Source organism: Cydia amplana, chromosome 16, assembly GCF_948474715.1.
Source record: "Cydia amplana chromosome 16, ilCydAmpl1.1, whole genome shotgun sequence".
Classification (NCBI taxonomy): Eukaryota; Metazoa; Arthropoda; class Insecta; order Lepidoptera; family Tortricidae; genus Cydia; species Cydia amplana.
The window spans coordinates 271,742-293,980 of record NC_086084.1 but is presented as its reverse complement, the minus strand read 5'-3'; the positions used below and the strand labels follow the sequence as shown (position 1 = coordinate 293,980).

Here is a 22,239-nt window from a genome sequence, read left to right as displayed (position 1 = left end):
ATGTGTTAATCGTAGGAACCTACAATGGACCATGGACCAGCTTGTTCCAAGAACAGTAACAATGCAATGAAGAAACAACAGGCAGACATGTTCAAACAAATTTGAGTATTATTTTATGCACTAGCAATAAAACTACACCCAATTCCATCAAATCAAAGCACATGCATAACTCTAGGTCTAGGACTAGATTTTGTAGATTTCCAAACTCAATAAAATAACTAATTTTGATGACATACTTTTTATTTATCTCTAATTAAGACAACTGTTTATTTACAGAGTATAGATATAACTTATTGATTGATTTATTTATTCTTTCTTGGGTGCCTCAGGGGTATTAGTGACCTCCTCAGCAGCAGGGTTGCCTCGGAAATTAGGGAACTGCTCCCACGGGGCTTCCAGCTCGAATCTGCGGAACTCCTGTGCCAGCTCTAGGGGCTCCACCACTACCCTCTTTTGTTCATCATCATAACGCACTTCCACATAGCCACTGAGAGGGAAGTCCTTTCTGAAGGGGTGGCCTTCAAAGCCGTAATCTGTGAGTATCCTCCTAAGGTCAGGGTGGTTGGCGAAGAAGACTCCATACATGTCCCAGATCTCCCGCTCGTACCAGTTGGCGGCCTTGAACACCTCGCAGGCCGAGTCGACGGGCGTCAGCTCGTCGGCGTACGTCTTGACGCGGATGCGCGAGTTGTAGCGCAGCGACAACAGGTTGTACACGATCTCGAACCGCTGAGGGTGCGCCGGGATGTCCACCCCCGCGATATCTACCAGCGACGCGAACTGCGCGCTGTGGTGGTCCTTCAGGAACGACAGGACGGGGATCACACCCTCTGGCGGAATCAACACCTCCAATTCATTGCCCGCCGTGATCTGTACCTTCTGCACATACTTCGGCAGGCACTCCGCTACGTATTTACCGAAGTCTATCAGCTGCGACTTCTGCAGGGGATCCAGCTTTGCGTATGTTGGCCGAGTCTCCACTTGAGGAGCGGCGGTCTCGCTCTTCCACGCTACACTCTGCACGACCGGCGCTTTGGCGTTATTTAAAACGACGCGCCCCAGGCCCAGCCCCGCACCGATGGTGCGTTTTAAAAAGAAAGACATCTTGTTTTACTTTAAATACCAAATAACCTTACGTAATTCGTGTTCGATCGAAATATCGCAAAACAAAACCCCACAAACTGTGACTGACACAAGCACGGAGAAGTGTCAATCTGACAGCTGAGAAGCTAAATTTAAAACGTTTTTGTGTACGTGCTGAATAGTTTCGGCAAAAAAATTCGAACCTAAAACATTTCAACAAAAGAAAAAAAAATAAACAACTTCGAAAGCAAGTTCGTGGCCCGGGATATCATCGGGATATGTTATTTTGCTGTTGCGAGCTGAAATCTGGATTATTGCAAGTTCTTTTGATCATATCCAATGTCTAATTTACATCCTCAAATGCTAAAACCTTAATAGTTCAACTAATAAATCAGGTAACTCACTTTCATGATCTTTACTTGGGTCGGTTCAACTTTGTTTTGTTTTCAACCGTTGGAAACTGCTGATCTCGCAGAATTTTTATTTTAAATGTTCCTGTCTTGCATAACTTGCATTATTCTATCTGAATTATTGAAATGTAAAGTTTTAACTGCCTACTTGTCTAAATTTTTCACGTCAAAGATGTTTGTTGTAGTTGTAATCTTGAAATACATAATATGTATGTTGTTATCATAAATAGCTACTGCGAATTTCCGTAAGGTGGGTGGGCACGTGGTGTGTATTGTCGATAGATCACGATGGCGGACCTGGAGGGTTTGAAGAAGGTGCTGCGGTCGCTGGTGGTGTCGTCGGCGACGACGATGGACGCGGCGTCGCTGCTGCGCGACTACCGGCGCATGCTGGGCGAGGCGCTGCCCTGCGCCAAGCACGGCTTCCGCGACCCTGTGCAGTTTCTGCGGGAACGCTGCTCCGATTGTTTTCTGGTATTATTTCTGTTTTACTCTGAACACTCGGTCTGTACCTTTGTTTTGCATACTCAACAAGTCAAAAGAAATAATGTTGCTAGACCCTGTATATAACACAAGTCAATTATCTGTATGTTGGAAGGAATAAAGGCTTGAGAATTAACATTAAAAATTAATAAAAAACATTTATTTTTAAGTAATATAAAACAAAACTAGCAAGGACGGCTCAGTCATCTTAGGCGCAGGTACCTTTACAAAATGCTTATTGTTCTGTATTGTTGCAGTTTGCGGGGCCGCAGAACAATCCCATACTGACCCTCATTGTGACAGACTCCATCAAACACATTGACCAATTTGTCCAGAGCCAAAAGTGTTCAAAGCTGGTGTAAGTATATACCTCCAAACCTACTTCTAGACCTATAGGAAGCATATTATTATGGTTATAATATGTTAAGGAGTTTGCTACTATTTAGGATTCCATATCTCAAAAGGAAAAAACTGAATATTGGAATCAATTTGGATTCAAGAGGGCAGAGTGTTAGGGTCAACAATGCACATGTAACACCTCTGCATGCGTCCTTAGGCTACGGTGACTGTTTACCATCAGGCGTGCTGTAGACATGCTGGCCTGTATTGTGGCTCACATAGTACTTTATCCTCCGTTTTTTTAATGTCTCGAATGCGATTGGTCGGGTCAGTATGCCTTCCCTGTTCTGTGTAGAACTTTTGTAATACACGTTTAACAAAAGAACTTAAATAGAGCAATAACCCCATAGTTGCATTTTACCCTGTTGACCTGACTTGATTTTGCTGCTGTAGTATACTTCAGAAAAGAAAGAACTTAGCTTGTGGTTTCAAATCGGGCACTTTTTGCGGTAAATATTTGAAGTAAAATATAAGTATTGACGATTGAGTCAAATGACGGAATTATCTAATGTAGCACGCTCACGCTACATTGATTTTGATAAAAACTGCACGCTTAATTCTGTGGAGTGCTTTCTACCGCTAAAAAACGAAGTATAGTGATTGCAGCCGCTAGAATGAATAAAAGTGCACATTGCGAATAAAAGTGTAGGACACAATGTTTTGCTAACACGACATTTGAGATTCTAGGTAGTGATAGGTACACGCCGCGAGCCGTGGGACTCGCCCGTTGTTCCCGGCCTCTCGACTTGCCCGGTTAACTCATTAGCTCCGTCAGCTATTAATTAGTTACTCGTTTTGATAATACAATCTATTTACTGACTCTTTACTTTTCTAAATTGTGATTTAAATCCCATTAGTGACACAGTGTAGCTGTAGAACGAGCAATAATTAGTTATTTAGAACCAGTGACTTTCTTTTCAATCTTCCAATTAAACCTTCTGATAAGTATAGTGCAAATTAGACACAGTGAAGTGTGGCGGGGACACGGCCGTGCCCCCAGATCACCTCTTTCCTATATCCTTTATTATTTTTCTGTGTCAGCCTTAAACTGCTTAAATTGATTCCACAGAAGGGGAAAACGGAGAAGCGTCCCAGAGTCCATAATAAGAAAACCACAGCCTAATCTAATAGCAAACACATTCAACCTAGAAACCAACAGAATACCAAATGGCAGACCAATAACCACACCCAACAGAGGATACACAGGAAGAGAGCCGCAAACAGAACCTAGGAAACCAGAACCAGTGGCACGATACACGGCACCTTGCAAACTGGAACCAATAGCACAATATTCAGAACCTAGGAAAACGGAGTCGTTTCCACAACTAGTCACAAAGCCTGTTACCATGACCCCAAGACCTAGTGCCAAGAAGGATGAGTCGGAATGTTCAGATGCCCCGTCAGCTAAGGTACTTAACAGCTAAATTGTTTAGTTTTTTTTTTGTGAGCATTTTCTGCAAGTCGACATCCAAATTGCTGTTTATTTGGCGGATTTTCATACAACGAGTTACCTCGCGAGGAAATTGCCGCGCGAAGGCCACGTAAGGCGCCATCGTCCCCACTATTTACTGATAATCCGTAAACCTTATTCCAAATAAATAAATAAGGAAAGTAAGGAGTAAGGTCCACTAGTTGTCAACAGTGTTGCTGTTATCACATCTTAACAGAGTGCTATACATGGTAATTTCCTCGCGCGGCGACTAAGGGCTCATTTAGACGGCGCACGAACTCGTATACGATTTTAGTTACATTGTGGGCCATTGAGGTTACATCAATTCGGCCGACCTTGAAACTTGCCTGCGAGTTCTCGCACCGTCTAAATGAGCCCTTATTCTGAGAGTCCGTCTTATTCAAGCATTGAAATTTCATACAACTTTAAGCGAATTCTTTATTTAAAGATTTTTTTTTCTCATGTATCATGACCCCTTAAACGCTAAAGGTGGAGCCAGTAAGCAACGGGCACAGCGAGCAGGAGGAAGCAGACTCGCACCAGCGGCTGCAGCGGTTCTATAGGAAGCGGATGCTAATGTACCAGTCACAGAAGCTGGGCAGCAAAGACTCGCTCCGGGACGACGATTCGGGCCGGCAGACTTCCTCCAGTGAGTACATTGTCAGTGAGATATTTACCAAGCCTTTCGAAAGCCAATGCATTGTGATATTGATATAGGAATATATAGGAATAGTATAGTCCAACGATGCCAGCTCATATATTCACGTGCGCGTGCACCGCGATTTCAGCTGACTAACTAACAGCTACATTCCCATTTATTTGGAGAATCTATTTACATTACTGATTGGACCCAACGATTGTATTTCCCGGCAAGAAAGGGGTATTTGTATTCGGTTGCAGCCTTGGAGGATATAATCAAACGGAGACGCCATGTCTGTAATTTTCTGTACAAAACAGTTTGCCGATTTTTGCGGGGGAGGGGAACGTCAAATGTATGCGTAACGTAAAAATAGCCATGTCAGATAAACGTCAGTCCATACATTGTGTATGACCGTTGGCCGCCTATTTTCGACAAAGGGGAAAGCCTGTTAATGGCTACTCCGTATCCTCCAAGGTTGCAGCTGTTTTTTTTTTTTCTGGTCGAGCTAGTGTTCAGAGTTGAGTGTTGTGCAGGCCTGAGCGAGCGGTCGGCGACGGCGTGGTCGAGCCTGCAGGCCGAGATATTGCGGCTGGTGGCCCGGCGGCCTGAAGGCGTCTGGTGCAGCGAGCTTCTACGACTCTATGAGTAAGTTATCTACAATTATTTTTCTCAAACATGCAATGAAATGTCGTCGCTCCGGGCGTTATATCAGGCTTCGAAGTATCACGTTTAGGGCGGAGCAACTCCAGAGAACTGTAAAGGAATTTCATACGAAATTGAAGGCCTAGGCCGGGAAGTAATTTTTTTTTAAATTCTAATGTAAACATGGGGTCTGTGTCCATGAACAGACTAAACAGCCGAATTATATTTTTTTTTTATATTTTTGGTGAATGAATGGTTATTTCGGACCAAAATATCCGTGTTAACGCCTGTTATACACGAACGTACTGATATTAAGAATACGAATCTGTATGATTCAATGTGTTGATGAATAAATTTAAAATTTTGTCTATACGTGAGTCACCAGAGACCATAGACAATATTTAAAATCCTCTGCATTTATTTTATTTATAGAAATTGAGATTCTTATTATCAGATTGTGTATAATGGCCCTAATAAGGTCTATTCGAACACTACACACGCGAAATACGGACGAATTCCGTAAAAAAAAAAACAATTATGGCGGGATTGGAAGGAAAATTAAAAAACTTTTGTTGTGAAGTTGGATTTTTAATATAAAGACTATAAATTTGTTTTTTGAGTGGTGTATTTTTTTATTTCATTGCATGTTTGAGAAAAGCACTATACATGCCTAGCCGTGAAAAGGTCTTGCCGGCTTCGTATCACTATCCGGCCTCCCTACGGTCGGCCGGCTATACCTACTCACCCGGCAAGCCCTTCTTTCCCGGCGTCTGCAGTAATGTACTATTTCTCTTGTTCTGTCGAGTTCATAAATATGAATGCATTTATTCACCTTCATCCATTGCAATAAGGTGAAAAAATGTATACATATCTACGAGCTTGACTGTAGTTGATTTTCGCTAATTTGGCTTCAACGAAATGCTTTAAAGTTAGTCGGAGACATAGAGAAAAAAATACATAGAGTGCTCACTCCATACATCAGTTTTAGTACCAAAAAGACTATTAGCATCTAGCATCGAGTAGCGGAACTATCAGTACTGCTACATCTATTGTCAAGTAGCAGTACTGATAGTTTCGCTACTCGATGCTAGATGTAGACACTGAAATTAATAGTCTGAACTGATGTATGGAGTGAGCACTCTATGTATTTTTTTCTCTATGTCGGAGACAATATTTTAATTGAATGGTTACGAATTTGGTTCACTGTTACAAATTGTTGGTCGAACTGCCTCGCGCGGCAATATCCTCGTTCCGTGCGAGCCCATAAAGTCATGGTTCATTCGCTGCACGTGGCATTTAACATGATCTGTGATGAAACGTTCTGTTTCAGAGAGGAATACGGCCACCAGCTGAACTTCGCTCGCTTCCGCTACCCGTCGGTGTCGGCGTGCGCGTGCGCTGTGGAAGGGTTGAGTGCGCAACGGGCCCCTGACGGCAACTGGCTGCTTACCATACAAGGCAGCCAGGTATGTAGTAATAAGTATAATAACCATTTTATAAGTATTTTGGACCAAAGCTATTTTCAACTTAGTTTCCGTTAACACAATTACCAAACAAAATGTAATAAATATCATCAAAATGTATAGGCGAACCAGGATCTATTGAGGGTGCGCCATGTTGCGGAATTTCACTGGAACTAATTTTTTCATACTACACTGAATTGTCACCCTATACATGAGAATAACAGCGCCCTCTTGACAATTATCATATATTACTGGTCAGGCTATAAAGACATTTTGTCAAGTGCTACGAATAAAAGTCAAAAAAACTTTGTTCAAAATGTACGATTTTATGCCAGGGCCGGGTTAGCCTAGTTGCACCAGCTACCTCTAGAGTGGGATCAACTCTTGTTACTTTTGTATATTAGTAATTGCCTCTTGTTGCCCCAAATCTAAAAACCCATTTCCCCCTCAGAAGCCGAGCATTCGTTGCGAGCCGGCACTACGCCTGCGTCGAGTTCCTCGAGACTCCTCGCTCAGCGCCAGCAGACACGCCAGTCGCACGCTACTCGACGCAGATGACGCTTTACCTGGCATAGACTATGTAAGTACTAATGTAGACCCTATCTCCTTGTGGGAAGGGTCAGGTCAGCGCCAGCAGACACGCCAATCGCACGCTAATCGACGCAGATGACGCCTTACCTGGCATAGACTATGTAAGTACTAATGTAGACCCTATCTCCTTGTAGGAAGGTTCAGGTCAGCGCCAGCAGACACGCCAGTCGCACGCTACTCGACGCAGATGACGCTTTACCTGGCATAGACTATGTAAGTACTAATGTAGACCCTATCTCCTTGTGGGAAGGGTCAGGTCAGCGCCAGCAGACACGCCAATCGCACGCTAATCGACGCAGATGACGCCTTACCTGGCATAGACTATGTAAGTACTAATGTAGACCCTATCTCCTTGTAGGAAGGTTCAGGTCAGCGCCAGCAGACACGCCAGTCGCACGCTACTCGACGCAGATGACGCTTTACCTGGCATAGACTATGTAAGTACTAATGTAGACCCTATCTCCTTGTAGGAAGGTTCAGGTCAGCGCCAGTAGACACGCCAGTCGCACGCTAATCGACGCAGATGACACCTTACCTGGCATACACTATGTAAGTACTAATGTAGACCCTATCTCCTTGTAGTAAGGTTCAGGTCAGCGCCAGCAGACACGCCAGTCGCACGCTAATCGACGCAGATGACGCTCTACCTGGCATAGACTATGTAAGTACTAATGTAGACCCTATCTCCTTGTAGGAAGGTTCAGGTCAGCGCCAGCAGACACGCCAGTCGCACGCTACTCGACGCAGATGACGCTTTACCTGGCATAGACTATGTAAGTACTAATGTAGACCCTATCTCCTTGTAGGAAGGTTCAGGTCAGCGCCAGTAGACACGCCAGTCGCACGCTAATCGACGCAGATGACACCTTACCTGGCATACACTATGTAAGTACTAATGTAGACCCTATCTCCTTGTAGTAAGGGTCAGGTCAGCGCCAGCAGACACGCCAGTCGCACGCTACTCGACGCAGATGACGCTCTACCTGGCATATACTATGTAAGTACTAATGTAGACCTTATCTCCTTGTAGTAAGGTTCAGGTCAGCGCCAGCAGACACGCCAGTCGCACGCTACTCGACGCAGATGACGCCTTACCTGGCATAGACTATGTAAGTACTAATGTAGACCCTATCTCCTTGTAGTAAGGTTCAGGTCAGCGCCAGCAGACACGCCAGTCGCACGCTACTCGACGCAGATGATGCTCTACCTGGCATATACTATGTAAGTACTAATGTAGACCCTATCTCCTTGTAGTAAGGTTGAGGTCAGCGTAACCAAACACGCCGGGTATATTTAAAAAATCTCCCGAAGGTCCACATTCACTTGGATCTGTGTGCACTGTGGACCTAAAGCATAGTGTGTCCGATTAGGGCTCTCACAGACGAGCGACAGCACGCCAGCGACCGCCCGCGACAGCAATTGGCGACCGTCGCCAGCTGCGGCTGGCGAACGCCCGCGAGCGTCGTCGATGCAATGGGTCCCATATAGACATTTGATCCCAAAAACAAACCACTAGTCCATTAATAAAAAATTGTCATGTAGCCTATTGTATTTATGTGTGTCAGGACCCGGACGTGTTCCCCGCCGACTGCCTGAGCTTCCTGGAGAGCATCCCGCCGGGCAGCCTGGCCGGAGTGGGCCCCGGGGACATGCTGCCGGTGCTGGTGGCCGAGGTGTACTCCCCGAGCCATCTGTGGCTGCAGCGCCTGGGGCCCGAGCACGAGCTCATGCAGGAGTACATGGACCAGATGACGTGAGTACTGTACCCTGCCTGGAGAGCATCCCGCCGGGCAGCCTGGCCGGAGTGGGCCCCGGGGACATGCTGCCGGTGCTGGTGGCCGAGGTGTACTCCCCGAGCCATCTGTGGCTGCAGCGCCTGGGGCCCGAGCACGAGCTCATGCAGGAGTACATGGACCAGATGACGTGAGTACTGTACCCTGCCTGGAGAGCATCCCGCCGGGCAGCCTGGCCGGAGTGGGCCCCGGGGACATGCTGCCGGTGCTGGTGGCCGAGGTGTACTCCCCGAGCCATCTGTGGCTGCAGCGCCTGGGGCCCGAGCACGAGCTCATGCAGGAGTACATGGACCAGATGACGTGAGTACTGTACCCTGCCTGGAGAGCATCCCGCCGGGCAGCCTGGCCGGAGTGGGCCCCGGGGACATGCTGCCGGTGCTGGTGGCCGAGGTGTACTCCCCGAGCCATCTGTGGCTGCAGCGCCTGGGGCCCGAGCACGAGCTCATGCAGGAGTACATGGACCAGATGACGTGAGTACTGTACCCTGCCTGGAGAGCATCCCGCCGGGCAGCCTGGCCGGAGTGGGCCCCGGGGACATGCTGCCGGTGCTGGTGGCCGAGGTGTACTCCCCGAGCCATCTGTGGCTGCAGCGCCTGGGGCCCGAGCACGAGCTCATGCAGGAGTACATGGACCAGATGACGTGAGTACTGTACCCTGCCTGGAGAGCATCCCGCCGGGCAGCCTGGCCGGAGTGGGCCCCGGGGACATGCTGCCGGTGCTGGTGGCCGAGGTGTACTCCCCGAGCCATCTGTGGCTGCAGCGCCTGGGGCCCGAGCACGAGCTCATGCAGGAGTACATGGACCAGATGACGTGAGTACTGTACCCTGCCTGGAGAGCATCCCGCCGGGCAGCCTGGCCGGAGTGGGCCCCGGGGACATGCTGCCGGTGCTGGTGGCCGAGGTGTACTCCCCGAGCCATCTGTGGCTGCAGCGCCTGGGGCCCGAGCACGAGCTCATGCAGGAGTACATGGACCAGATGACGTGAGTACTGTACCCTGCCTGGAGAGCATCCCGCCGGGCAGCCTGGCCGGAGTGGGCCCCGGGGACATGCTGCCGGTGCTGGTGGCCGAGGTGTACTCCCCGAGCCATCTGTGGCTGCAGCGCCTGGGGCCCGAGCACGAGCTCATGCAGGAGTACATGGACCAGATGACGTGAGTACTGTACCCTGCCTGGAGAGCATCCCGCCGGGCAGCCTGGCCGGAGTGGGCCCCGGGGACATGCTGCCGGTGCTGGTGGCCGAGGTGTACTCCCCGAGCCATCTGTGGCTGCAGCGCCTGGGGCCCGAGCACGAGCTCATGCAGGAGTACATGGACCAGATGACGTGAGTACTGTACCCTGCCTGGAGAGCATCCCGCCGGGCAGCCTGGCCGGAGTGGGCCCCGGGGACATGCTGCCGGTGCTGGTGGCCGAGGTGTACTCCCCGAGCCATCTGTGGCTGCAGCGCCTGGGGCCCGAGCACGAGCTCATGCAGGAGTACATGGACCAGATGACGTGAGTACTGTACCCTGCCTGGAGAGCATCCCGCCGGGCAGCCTGGCCGGAGTGGGCCCCGGGGACATGCTGCCGGTGCTGGTGGCCGAGGTGTACTCCCCGAGCCATCTGTGGCTGCAGCGCCTGGGGCCCGAGCACGAGCTCATGCAGGAGTACATGGACCAGATGACGTGAGTACTGTACCCTGCCTGGAGAGCATCCCGCCGGGCAGCCTGGCCGGAGTGGGCCCCGGGGACATGCTGCCGGTGCTGGTGGCCGAGGTGTACTCCCCGAGCCATCTGTGGCTGCAGCGCCTGGGGCCCGAGCACGAGCTCATGCAGGAGTACATGGACCAGATGACGTGAGTACTGTACCCTGGCTGGATTTCAGAGGGCCTACAGTGAACACCGAAGTTCGCAAAGAGAATAATCAAGAAAAAAACATCTGTTTTTCACCTTTCTCTGTCACTTTAATTACATATTAATTAGAGTAAAAGAGACTTTTAATTAGAGTAAGAGACTAAACTTTTAGTTCCACGGACGCGATATCGCGTCAGCAAAGACGTGTAAAACTCGAATCTACGTTTAAATCTTCAAGGTCGTTTTTAGGCTGGCAGTCTTTCAAATCCTAAAAGTTGGGTCTAGCTCGATCCGACTTCACGCAGTTCGCTTTCGACGGTCCGTCTCGATCGCTACGGGTGCATTCGGTAGCGATAGTTGTGGTTGTGGCATATTTCTATTATCATTTGACATAGTTGGAGAGATAACGTAAATAGTTATTTGTACAACAAGAGATGAAAGATTGATATTTCTTCGAGTGCTTATTTTGAGTCCCGTGCAAGCGAAAGATTCTATACTAATTTAGAATTTTGAGCGTAGTAAGAGACTCAAAAGCGCACGAGATGTAAATAACTTTGATTGACGTGTTTGTGTCACTAGTACCCTAGTACCCTTGTTCGAGCTGCTGAGGTGAAAATGTAATTGTTTGTGTACACAGGGAGTACTACTCGAAGGGCGAGGGGGCGGACCGCGTGCTGGCCGCCGGCGCGCGCCGGCCGGGGCAGTACTGCAGCAGCGTGTTCGAGGGCGACTGGCACCGCTCGCTCATCGTGCAGATTGTCGACAGCGACACTGTCAAGGTGAGTGTGTTGTGCACACAGGGAGTACTACTCGAAGGGCGAGGGGGCGGACCGCGTGCTGGCCGCCGGCGCGCGCCGGCCGGGGCAGTACTGCAGCAGCGTGTTCGAGGGCGACTGGCACCGCTCGCTCATCGTGCAGATTGTCGACAGCGACACTGTCAAGGTGAGTGTGTTGTGCACACAGGGAGTACTACTCGAAGGGCGAGGGGGCGGACCGCGTGCTGGCCGCCGGCGCGCGCCGGCCGGGGCAGTACTGCAGCAGCGTGTTCGAGGGCGACTGGCACCGCTCGCTCATCGTGCAGATTGTCGACAGCGACACTGTCAAGGTGAGTGTGTTGTGCACACAGGGAGTACTACTCGAAGGGCGAGGGGGCGGACCGCGTGCTGGCCGCCGGCGCGCGCCGGCCGGGGCAGTACTGCAGCAGCGTGTTCGAGGGCGACTGGCACCGCTCGCTCATCGTGCAGATTGTCGACAGCGACACTGTCAAGGTGAGTGTGTTGTGCACACAGGGAGTACTACTCGAAGGGCGAGGGGGCGGACCGCGTGCTGGCCGCCGGCGCGCGCCGGCCGGGGCAGTACTGCAGCAGCGTGTTCGAGGGCGACTGGCACCGCTCGCTCATCGTGCAGATTGTCGACAGCGACACTGTCAAGGTGAGTGTGTTGTGCACACAGGGAGTACTACTCGAAGGGCGAGGGGGCGGACCGCGTGCTGGCCGCCGGCGCGCGCCGGCCGGGGCAGTACTGCAGCAGCGTGTTCGAGGGCGACTGGCACCGCTCGCTCATCGTGCAGATTGTCGACAGCGACACTGTCAAGGTGAGTGTGTTGTGCACACAGGGAGTACTACTCGAAGGGCGAGGGGGCGGACCGCGTGCTGGCCGCCGGCGCGCGCCGGCCGGGGCAGTACTGCAGCAGCGTGTTCGAGGGCGACTGGCACCGCTCGCTCATCGTGCAGATTGTCGACAGCGACACTGTCAAGGTGAGTGTGTTGTGCACACAGGGAGTACTACTCGAAGGGCGAGGGGGCGGACCGCGTGCTGGCCGCCGGCGCGCGCCGGCCGGGGCAGTACTGCAGCAGCGTGTTCGAGGGCGACTGGCACCGCTCGCTCATCGTGCAGATTGTCGACAGCGACACTGTCAAGGTGAGTACGTTGTTGTATTCCTACACAAAAGGTTTACAGAAGAGAACTTGTTAATATTTCGAATTGTGAATGTTTGTCGAAGTTCGTCTCGTCTGCAGATTATGGGGTTCCGTCTGTATTATTCGGTATCAAGGTGTTTGCAAAGTTATATCCCGAGAGGGACCCACACCACACTGGCATCTTCCGAGCGTCGGCGCGTAGTCAACTCGAAGCGACACCGATTTTCATAGCGCGGACCGGACGCCCACGCTTAATAGACGCCAGGAGGAAGGTCTCCGACCGTCTGACATGACACTAAATTGCATAAACTATGACCATAGACTAGGAATCCTCTAGACTGAGTTTAGAGCAATTATTTCATGAAATGGATGCTGCCAAAAATACGGGGGTGCGGGGGGACGAGGTGAGCGAATCCCGTGCCGTGATTGGTCCGTTCAAAGACACGGACCAATCACGGCACGGGATTGACTCGAAGATGGGGTAAATTTACCGTATGAGTGGCAGAGGGGGTAGCGTTACTATGCTCAGTCTAGAGGATGTCTTGTCTGTGATTATGGCTATCCAATGACTCGTGTTCCGGTCGAGTACTAAGTATTTTTATTTAATTATGTTTACGTATATATTTATTTATATGTACGTATTCATATTAATATGTATTACATATGTGTATTTACATTAGAACGTAGGCTAAACGTTTTAATTATTTAGTCGGGTAATAATTGAACCATAATTTACTTTTCTGTACACGCGTTCGTTCGTCTGTCATTTTCATCCGTCTACTCTCAATCGCTCAAAGGTCGACCGGAAGAGATCCCTCATAGGGATAAGTTCGCCTCTGGACATCGTACACTTCGTTTTAATCGTATCTTAACCCGTCTCATGTACAATGAAGTGTTTACGTAGGGCTTGCAAATTTTGCAATGAAATGAACGTCGGGTACAGGTGCGGCACGTGGACTACGGCACGGTGGACGCGGTGGCGGCGACGTCGCTGCGGCCGCTGCGGCGCTGCTGGGCCGCGCTGCCGGCGGCGGCCGTGCGCGCGCGCCTGGCCGGGCTGCGGCCCGCCGCCGCCAGCCGGCGCTGGCCGCGCGCCGCCGCCGCCCACTGCCTGGACCTGGTGCGCGAGCGCCGCCTCGTCGGGAACGTCGTGGCCGTCGACCACGAGGTGCCCCCTTCATTATATTGCCTAGTCTCTCTTTTCCATTTCTCGGAACCTTTTTTTATGTGTGTTCTCTAATTTCTCTATCGGCCGAATCGATTGATGACTTTGGTCCCGAGGTCGGTCCGTTTGTCTGTGATTAATCTTGCGAGTCGAATTTAATCCCCCTCCCGGTTTCGGATGAAGCTAAAAATTTTGCATACGTACGTGTGTCGAGTGACGATGCGTCGTTACGGTCCCGTCGAGCCGATCCGATGAAAAGGACGGGAGGTGGCCGGAGGAACTCTGTGATAAAATAAAGCGACCTAATTTAATTATTTCGACAATGTGGACGTCCGCGAGACAGCGGGTTGTCGCGTGGCTCTTATGCTATCGATTCGCGAGAGAGCTCGCGTTTTCTCGCCTGACGACTGTCGCGCCCATCATGTGCTAGCCGTGCTGTTGAAAGAAAACTATAGGTAGCGATAAAAGCTTGTATTAAAAATGAAAATGTTTTTCAGGAACAGTTGTAATGTGAACCGTTTCCCCCCAGGAGAGCATCCTCGAGGTGCTGCTGATCGACACGTCGACGGACGAGGACGTGAACATCACGGAGCAGATGATCCGCGCCGGGCACGCCGACGCGCGCGCCCTGCCCCAGCTCGGGGTAAGCTCCCCCCCCTCCGCCCCCTCCCCCGCCTCCTCCGGCCGGCTGGACGTGCGCTCGCTGGTGTCGTGCGTGCTGCACGCCCCGCGCGACCCGCCGGAGAGCGACAGCGACAGCGACGTGTCGGCCTCCGCCTCGGAGGTCGTCGGCCGCCCGCCGAGGCGATTAGAACAGTGGGAGTGCCCCGAGAAGGAACCTAGCGTTGTTAGTGACGGTTGCTCTAGACTGGCTAAACTGAGGTCTCTGACGGCTAAAAGCGTGGTCAGTCAGTCGAGCGCGAGCAGCTCTAGACTGTCCAAGCTGAAAAGACTGGCCAAGCTCAAAGAGAGATCGAGCCCCGAGGGTACTGTGGTCACGGCCAGCGTGGTCTCTGTGAATGACGAGTCCCCGTCGGCCACGGTAGTCAGTGCGAGTGTGGTGTCGGCCTCGGTGGTGTCGGTTTCCAGTGCGGTGCTGCGCAAGAAACTGGCGCTGGCGGGGCGGCTGCGCGCCGCTTGATACATATGTACGGTAAAATAAGGACGCGCAGCACGAATAATGTCGTCCGGTCGCACGAGTTTTCCGCGCCTCGGGATGAACCCGGTGGAAAATCACGGATTGTGAATTAAAGTACACAAAAACGACTTAAAACCTTGTCACTGATATTGTTGCTAGATCGATAACTTTCTTGCCATGATCAAAGAGAATTAAATCACTACGTGCCATGATAATAAACTTGTCACTTTCAAGGCAATCCTAATAACGTTAATAAAAATTCGCAAACACGAAGTGCAGTGTGACAAGTACATTGACCCTGCCGCTCCTATCTCTATCGCACGCGCATGGGCGGAATGGCAATTACGCGCGTGCGATGGAGATAGGAACAGGCGGGAGTTACGAAATTCTTCGTTGATAGCGTCCCTATTTTAGTCACACGATGCAATATTTTTACATCACATCATACGTATTAAAAATTAAAGATATCTTAAGCTGTGTCCAGACGGGCTGGGCAAATCGACCAATTTGATCAGGAAAAAAAAACAACAGGTTGCCGACAGAAGTGAAAACTCAATGACTAGTCCAAATGTCTGCAGCACTATGTATAATTGACTCATCCTCATCCTCCTTTCTATTGAAAAACTTTAGTTCCGAAACTGCTGGCCAGTGAGCTTAAATTTGTAGCGTTAATTGTTTAAAACTCGAAAAGAAATTGTAAAGTTACCTTGCAGACCTCGCATCTAAATATATTTGGTCATGATATTTTGAGTTTTATTCACCAGTACTAGAGTTCACTTTTATTAGCGATTTCATCAAGATGTAGCTTTATTGAATTATATTGGAATGATATAAAGTTAGAATGTAACTGTGAGATCTCGTATTTCAGCTCGTACAAGATTAGAACATTGAGCTTTATTGTTTAATATAAAAGTCCAGTTTTAAATAATTGACCTGATTATGATACGTTATGAGTGTTATGACTAAAGTTCTTTGGTGAATAAAAACGAAACAGCAGGCTCAGGCGTACATTTTCGCCGCGCGGTAGAAAGAGAGGGTTACGCCTTACACCTTACGCTGTCTCGAGTTTAACATTCCCCACCTCAAAAAGTGCACAGCGCCGCTAAAGAAGTTTTCACTTAAATAATTGGCGTCAATCTCCAATTTTATCACCAATTTAAGATGTATGGTGATATTTGAGACCTCTAAGTTAAAAAAGCGGCCAAGTGCGAGTCGGACTCGCCCATGAAGGGTTCCGTATTTAGGCGATTTATGACGTACAAAAAAAAACTACTTACTAGATCTCGTTCAAACCAATTTTCGGTGGAAGTTTACATGGTAATGTACATCATATATTTTTTTTAGTTTTATCATTCTCTTATTTTAGAAGTTACAGGGGGGGGGGGGACACACATTTTACCACTTTGGAAGTGTCTCTCGCGCAAACTATTCAGTTTAGAAAAAAATGATATTAGAAACCTCAATATCATTTTTGAAGACCTATCCATAGATACCCCACACGTATGGGATTGATGAAAAAAAAATTGTTGAGTTTCAGTTCGAAGTATGGGGAACCCCAAAAATTTATTGTTTTTTTTCTATTTTTGTGTGAAAATCTTAATGCGGTTTACAGAATACATCTACTTACCAAGTTTCAACAGTATAGTTCTTATAGTTTCGGAGAAAAGTGGCTGTGACATACGGACGGACAGACAGACGGACAGACAGACATGACGAATCTATAAGGGTTCCGTTTTTTGCCATTTGGCTACGGAACCCTAAAAAATGCTCCAAAACGAAAATACTAGCGTCACAAATTAGTATTCTTGCATCTGCACCCCATTTTATCGGTAATATCGGTCATAATCGGTCATATCGGTATATTTATATACAAGGTGTCCCAAGAAGTAGTGATATACTGAAGCTGGGAGGTAGAGGACCTAGAGCGCTATCTGAATCACCCCCATGTATGTTCCGCGATTTTTCGTATTTTCGGAGTTATGATTTTTTTTTAATTTTTCACCTATCGCCGAGTACGATGAGATTTTTATTTATGGTGACGTGAATTGAATTTATGGTGGCGCTTAAAAAAATAAAACATACTGGGTAATTTTATCTTTCTTGGCATTAATTTTTTTTTTAATTCCATTCAAAGATCTAACGATAGTAAATGTTACCATACTGAATTGGCCTATCTATCAGCTTAGCACGCAAAAAAAATCAAGCATCTACCGCAATAATTCACGTCACCATAAATAAAAATCTCATCGTACTCGGCGATAGGTGAAAAATTTAAAAAAATCATAACTCCGAAAATACGAAAAATCGCGGAACATACATGGGGGTGATTCAGATAGCCCTCTAGGTCCTCTACCTCCCAGCTTCAGTATATCACTACTTCTTGGGACACCCTGTATAATATAATTTTGATATATATTTATTTAGATTTACATTTCATTTATTTGCAATAAACATGGTACAGTGGTTCTTATGCTATTGTTATTTATAATAGTATTCTATATTATTTGTTCCCGTCGTCCACAACGTGTCCTGCACTGCACGCTGTCCCGCACATTCCGCTGGCTCCACAGAAAACCAGCGCCCTTGGCCACGCTATAGTTCGTTTTTTTAGCATTAGAAAGAACTTGAAAGAAGGTAAGCGATTTTGACATGTCTTTTAATTGAAAAACACTTTTTTAAAATCAATAACTATTATGAAAGCAGAAGACTATAAAAGATCGTATTAGATTCATAATTGTTACATATTTACCGTAACTTATTTTTAAAATGTGTTTTTCAATTAAAAGACACATCAAGATTCAAGATTGTTTACCTTATTTCTAATGCTAAAAAAAACGAACTATAGTCGTGCCAGCTGCATTGCTGAGTGGAGACCATTTCGGCTTCACATCTCTATTTCCACTGATTTGTTTATCTTTGCCTTGTATTTGCAATATGTGTTGTTTGTATTGATGTGTTGTCTGAATAAATTATTTCTATTCTATTCTATTCTAATCGGTGGTCGAATTCGGCAAGCCAAATTGGCGTTTGCGTCCGCACTTCGTGATTTGATCGGACAATTTCATCAGCTTGGCGAAAAATTGTCTCGTCTGGACACAGCTTTATTGATACGGTTTTAACACCCCCTGGCACTGACTAAAATAACCGACTTGGTTTCACATTACATCTCAAATCTTTTTTGTAGTAGAAGAATTGCGTTGCAAGACTTGCATCTTTTTACATGTAATGTTTTGATGGTATTATACCTAATTAAAAGTTATAAGTTATATTATGTACATTTTTCTACTCCAGCACTTAAATGTGTCAATTAAATGACTGACAGTGATATCTAAAGCAATGTCATTTGAATGCTTTGTCTATAGGCTCATAAGATGGCTGCTAGCAGTCATCTTATGAGTATAATACAACTGCTTTATTTTTTTTAAAGATACAAGTTCCGATCATCTTGATTGAAAGAGGTATGTTTTCATTTACAATAATATCTTTTTTTTTTTAAATAATAACTCAATTTTTTTTAAATAATAACTCTTTTTTTTTAACAATAACTCTTTTTTTTTAATAATTTTTTTTTTTTTTTTTTTTTTTTTTTTTTTTTTTTTTTTTTTTGCAGCTGTCATAGAAAAAGTAATGTATGCAACAGCTCATAATTGGTTCTTAAAATTCTCGGGTCTTTTTTTACAAAACTCGACTACGTCTCGTTTTGTAACTTCGACCCTTGAATTTTAAGAACCCTTATTATATCACTGTTGCATAAACTACTATAGTACGCCAATCATTTTATAGAACGCATCACACGGCGCTTGATGATGATAATTGTCATCAGATATGTAAATATTAGTTATGATAATGATTGTGACATATTGCGGATAATGAGGATTTTGTATAAAGATTTTTCTGTTTGTAAGTGGCAAGGCGCCCTAGTCCTAGCTAGAGGCAACCTAAATTGTGTCTATAAAAAACCTTCAATCAACTTCCTATAAATAAAGGCACTTCAGTGCAAAGTCAAATTGTACTGGTAAATGGTTACCAGTACAATTTGTAACTCCAGGTTTAACCGGTTAACCCCGGGTTATTGAATGGTGCAAGCGGCCCTAAGAGTAAGGACGCGAAATATATAGTGACTAGTTAGTTCAATGGCTCTTCTTATTAGCTTAAAATTTATTTTTTCTTTCTACTATTTTCTATACGTGGGAAGCTAATTAATTTATGTGTTAGTTTTTTATTACTGTTATCTAATAAAATCACAGTTATATTAGTTTTCAAACAGCTCGGGTACAATGACAGATGTAATCTCAATACAATAAGTTTTTACTTTTAAGGTTATATGGAGATGACATCTGCCACCTTACCCGAACTCTTTGAACTCTGTGAAAGAGTTAAAAATAATAATTTTTTAGTTTTTTTGTGTAAATATCTCTAGGTAATTAGTAAAGTTACTATATAATATAACCCTGTGTATAACTTAATTTAGTAAAAAACTATTATTGAAAATATGTATTTATAGGTTATTAGTTATTTATCTTTTGTACTTTTTTTCACTTTATATTACTGTCCGTCTTCCAACTTCTTTCTTACTAAACGCGTTTAATTTTTCTATGGTGACATTTCATTTCTGATGTTGACTTGTCGGTTCGCGAGTGTCGGGCGGCGCGGGCGCGGGCATGCAGGTCTCATTTGGAAGTGTCGAGGGTGCTTGACCGTGTGTGTGGCGAAAACTTCATAGGTACTTGAATGGCAGTTATAAAAATGTAGAAGAGATCATCTCGTTTGACATTACAAACAACGGTTACGGCTTTTGAGTTACCTATCTCCCTCGCACGCTTCCAAATTTGATTTAGTGGGAGCCTCCCGCGGCCTGCTTACCATCACGCATAACATTTAGTGTAAGGCCTGAGTGGACGCTCGATTTGGGCGTGCGGCGGGGCGGGGCGTGCGGCGTGCGTGTTAAACAAATGCAAGCGTATAGGAGCGGCCTTAGTGCACGCTGCTCAAATCACTTGTGAGTCCGACGCCACGCTGCACGCTCCGCCGAACGCTCCACTTCGAGCGTCCACTCAGGCCTTACACTTATAAAGTGTCATTTGGCGTTACATATACATTTAGTAGACTTTTAATCTCTTTTCTTCTAGTTTTTTCTAATAATAAAACGAAAATAACGCCACACGATACTCACGGTAAACTAAACAGAAAACAAACCAAAGTTGTCATAATAAAATTAAAAAGTTCTCTCGATCGCAGGGACATCCACTCGTTTAGTTCGCCCACAGTAAATTGCGGGGAAACTATCTTAACCTTCCGTTACAATAATCAACAGCCGAAGCTCTGTAAAATTGAATGTATTTTCTTTCGTATTTGAAACCCGAGCAATTTGCTAAAGAAACGTTACGGCGTGATGGTGACGCCCGACTCGCGGGCCGGCGTGGAGGCCTCAACGGCGTGTCGGGTGTTGCAGGCGCGCGACGGCTACCTGCTGCCCGCCTTCCACGCGCTCGAGCACGGCCTCACGCCCAACTACACCGAGATCCACGCGCTGCTGCGCGACGGCATCGCGCTCGACTTCGTCGACTCGTACCGCAACCACGTCGCCGGCCTGCTGCCCACCTCCAGCGACGACAGCGGCGAGCCCGAGCGGGCGCTCGACTCCGACGAGGACTGCGGCCCGCGGCCCGCGCTGGCCGCCAACCGCGTGCCCGTGGCGCTGTCGCTGCTCCGCCTCGCGCCCGAGCCGCCCAGCCCGGAGCCCTCGCCCGTCCCCGACTCCACCCCCGCCGCGTCGCCGCGGGACCTGTCGGCCGAGTCGGACTCGCCCGTCCCGGAGACCCAGGAGCGTTGCATGACCCCGGCCGCGCCCTGCTGCGCCCCGCGCCCCCCCGCGCCGCACCCCGCGTCGTTCTACGCGTTGCCGTACTGCCCGTGCACGCAGGCCTACAAGCCGCAGGTGCAGGTCCCGGTGTCCGTGCCCGTGCTCCGCTCCTACTCGCCGGGCTACTTCCGCCCGCGCGTGTCCCCGCAGCAGTACTACCCCCGGCTCGCACCGCCGGTCAGCATGAACTACTACGGCCCGCCGGTTTTCCATCCGGCCCCCCGACATTTCCCGGTCACGCCTCACCCTCCCGATCCCCAACGGTTCGCTCCGAACTCGATGCAAAATCCTCAGCAGTTCGTCCCAAATGCGACCCGAAACTTCAGGCCTTACCCGGGACCGAATCCGCACGGTCCCGCGCCGAATTCGCCCAACTTCGGGCCGGGCCCCGGGCCGAATCCGTCCAACTTCGGACCGAGCCCCGGGCCTTACTCGCCAAATTTCGGACCTGCGCCTACTCAGCAAAATAATGGCGCCGGTTCCCCAAATCTGCAATCGGCCCCGCGACCCCCAAACTGCGGGCCGGGGTCGCTCCGGGCGTCGTCGAACTGTTTAAGCGGCGCGGACGGGCCCTCGGTGCGGTTGAGCGCGGAGGAGTGCGAGATATTCGAGTTGCTTTCCCGCGTGGACCCGGGCGCGGCGCACCGGTACATGATCGCGGCGCTGCGGCGCGCGCGCGGCGGCGGCCTCGCGGACCGGCCCGGCGGCCCCGACCGGCCCCCCGGCCTCGGCCCCGAGCGGCCCCCCGGCCTCAACCCCGACGCGGCCGAGTTCCGAGCGCCGCCCGGCTTTGAGAACTTTACCAAGTAGCGCGTATCGATCACGGTAAACTCCCTATTGGTAAACTTTATTGCGAGGACGTGAGGCCTCCCGATGTTCAAGTAAGTGTTGTTGATGTTCCCCCGCGACCGCCCTACCTCGAGCGTTGCGAAGAAAGCGGGCCCCTGCTGCTATTGCTATAAACCGACGTCCGTGAGGCGACGCGAAAGCGAATTAGAGTCCGTTTAAGCTAACTTTGCACAAAGTTTAATGTAACAAAATGAGGGGGGGTGATATTTTCGTAGAACATACATATCCACACATTATCATTACAAATGTCATACACAGTTAGCTTGTTCTGACTTAGTAATGAGAAACACACTTTTTTATGATAAATAAAAGTGTGTGCCTTACTTATACGCTTCAATGTCGTACCTACATTATTTTAGCATCGAAATATATATTAATACCCCATAAAAGCTCATCAGTTAAGTGCTGAATACCATCCTTCCTGCTGACGCATACCAAAATCACATTAGGTTTGTATCGTCATGTCACTCATGTCGCCCGCTCACCGCTCCGCCCGACCTCGTATAATACCCCTGCAGTTAAA

General features: G+C 48.4%; 2 protein-coding genes across 2 annotated transcripts; one reads left to right on the top strand and one right to left on the bottom strand.

Annotated features, from left to right (window-relative positions):
• Positions 1–272: 272 nt before the first annotated feature.
• On the bottom strand, positions 273–1,173 carry LOC134655179 (NADH dehydrogenase [ubiquinone] iron-sulfur protein 3, mitochondrial). The gene has a single exon (XM_063510631.1). The coding sequence runs from the start codon at positions 1,102–1,104 to the stop codon at positions 307–309; it is 798 nt and encodes a 265-aa protein (XP_063366701.1). The 5' UTR covers positions 1,105–1,173; the 3' UTR covers positions 273–306.
• Positions 1,174–1,355: 182 nt separating this feature from the next.
• On the top strand, positions 1,356–21,677 carry LOC134655318 (tudor domain-containing protein 5-like). Its single transcript, XM_063510768.1, is given in 15 exon segments — positions 1,356–1,478; positions 1,776–1,967; positions 2,234–2,334; positions 3,445–3,784; positions 4,315–4,474; positions 4,999–5,110; positions 6,438–6,573; positions 7,022–7,150; positions 8,727–8,914; positions 11,420–11,561; positions 13,645–13,869; positions 14,396–14,509; positions 20,457–20,588; positions 20,590–20,622; positions 20,655–21,677. Coding segments are annotated over 14 exon segments (3,021 nt in total). The 5' UTR covers positions 1,356–1,478; positions 1,776–1,781.
• The last annotated feature ends 562 nt before the right edge of the window (positions 21,678–22,239 follow it).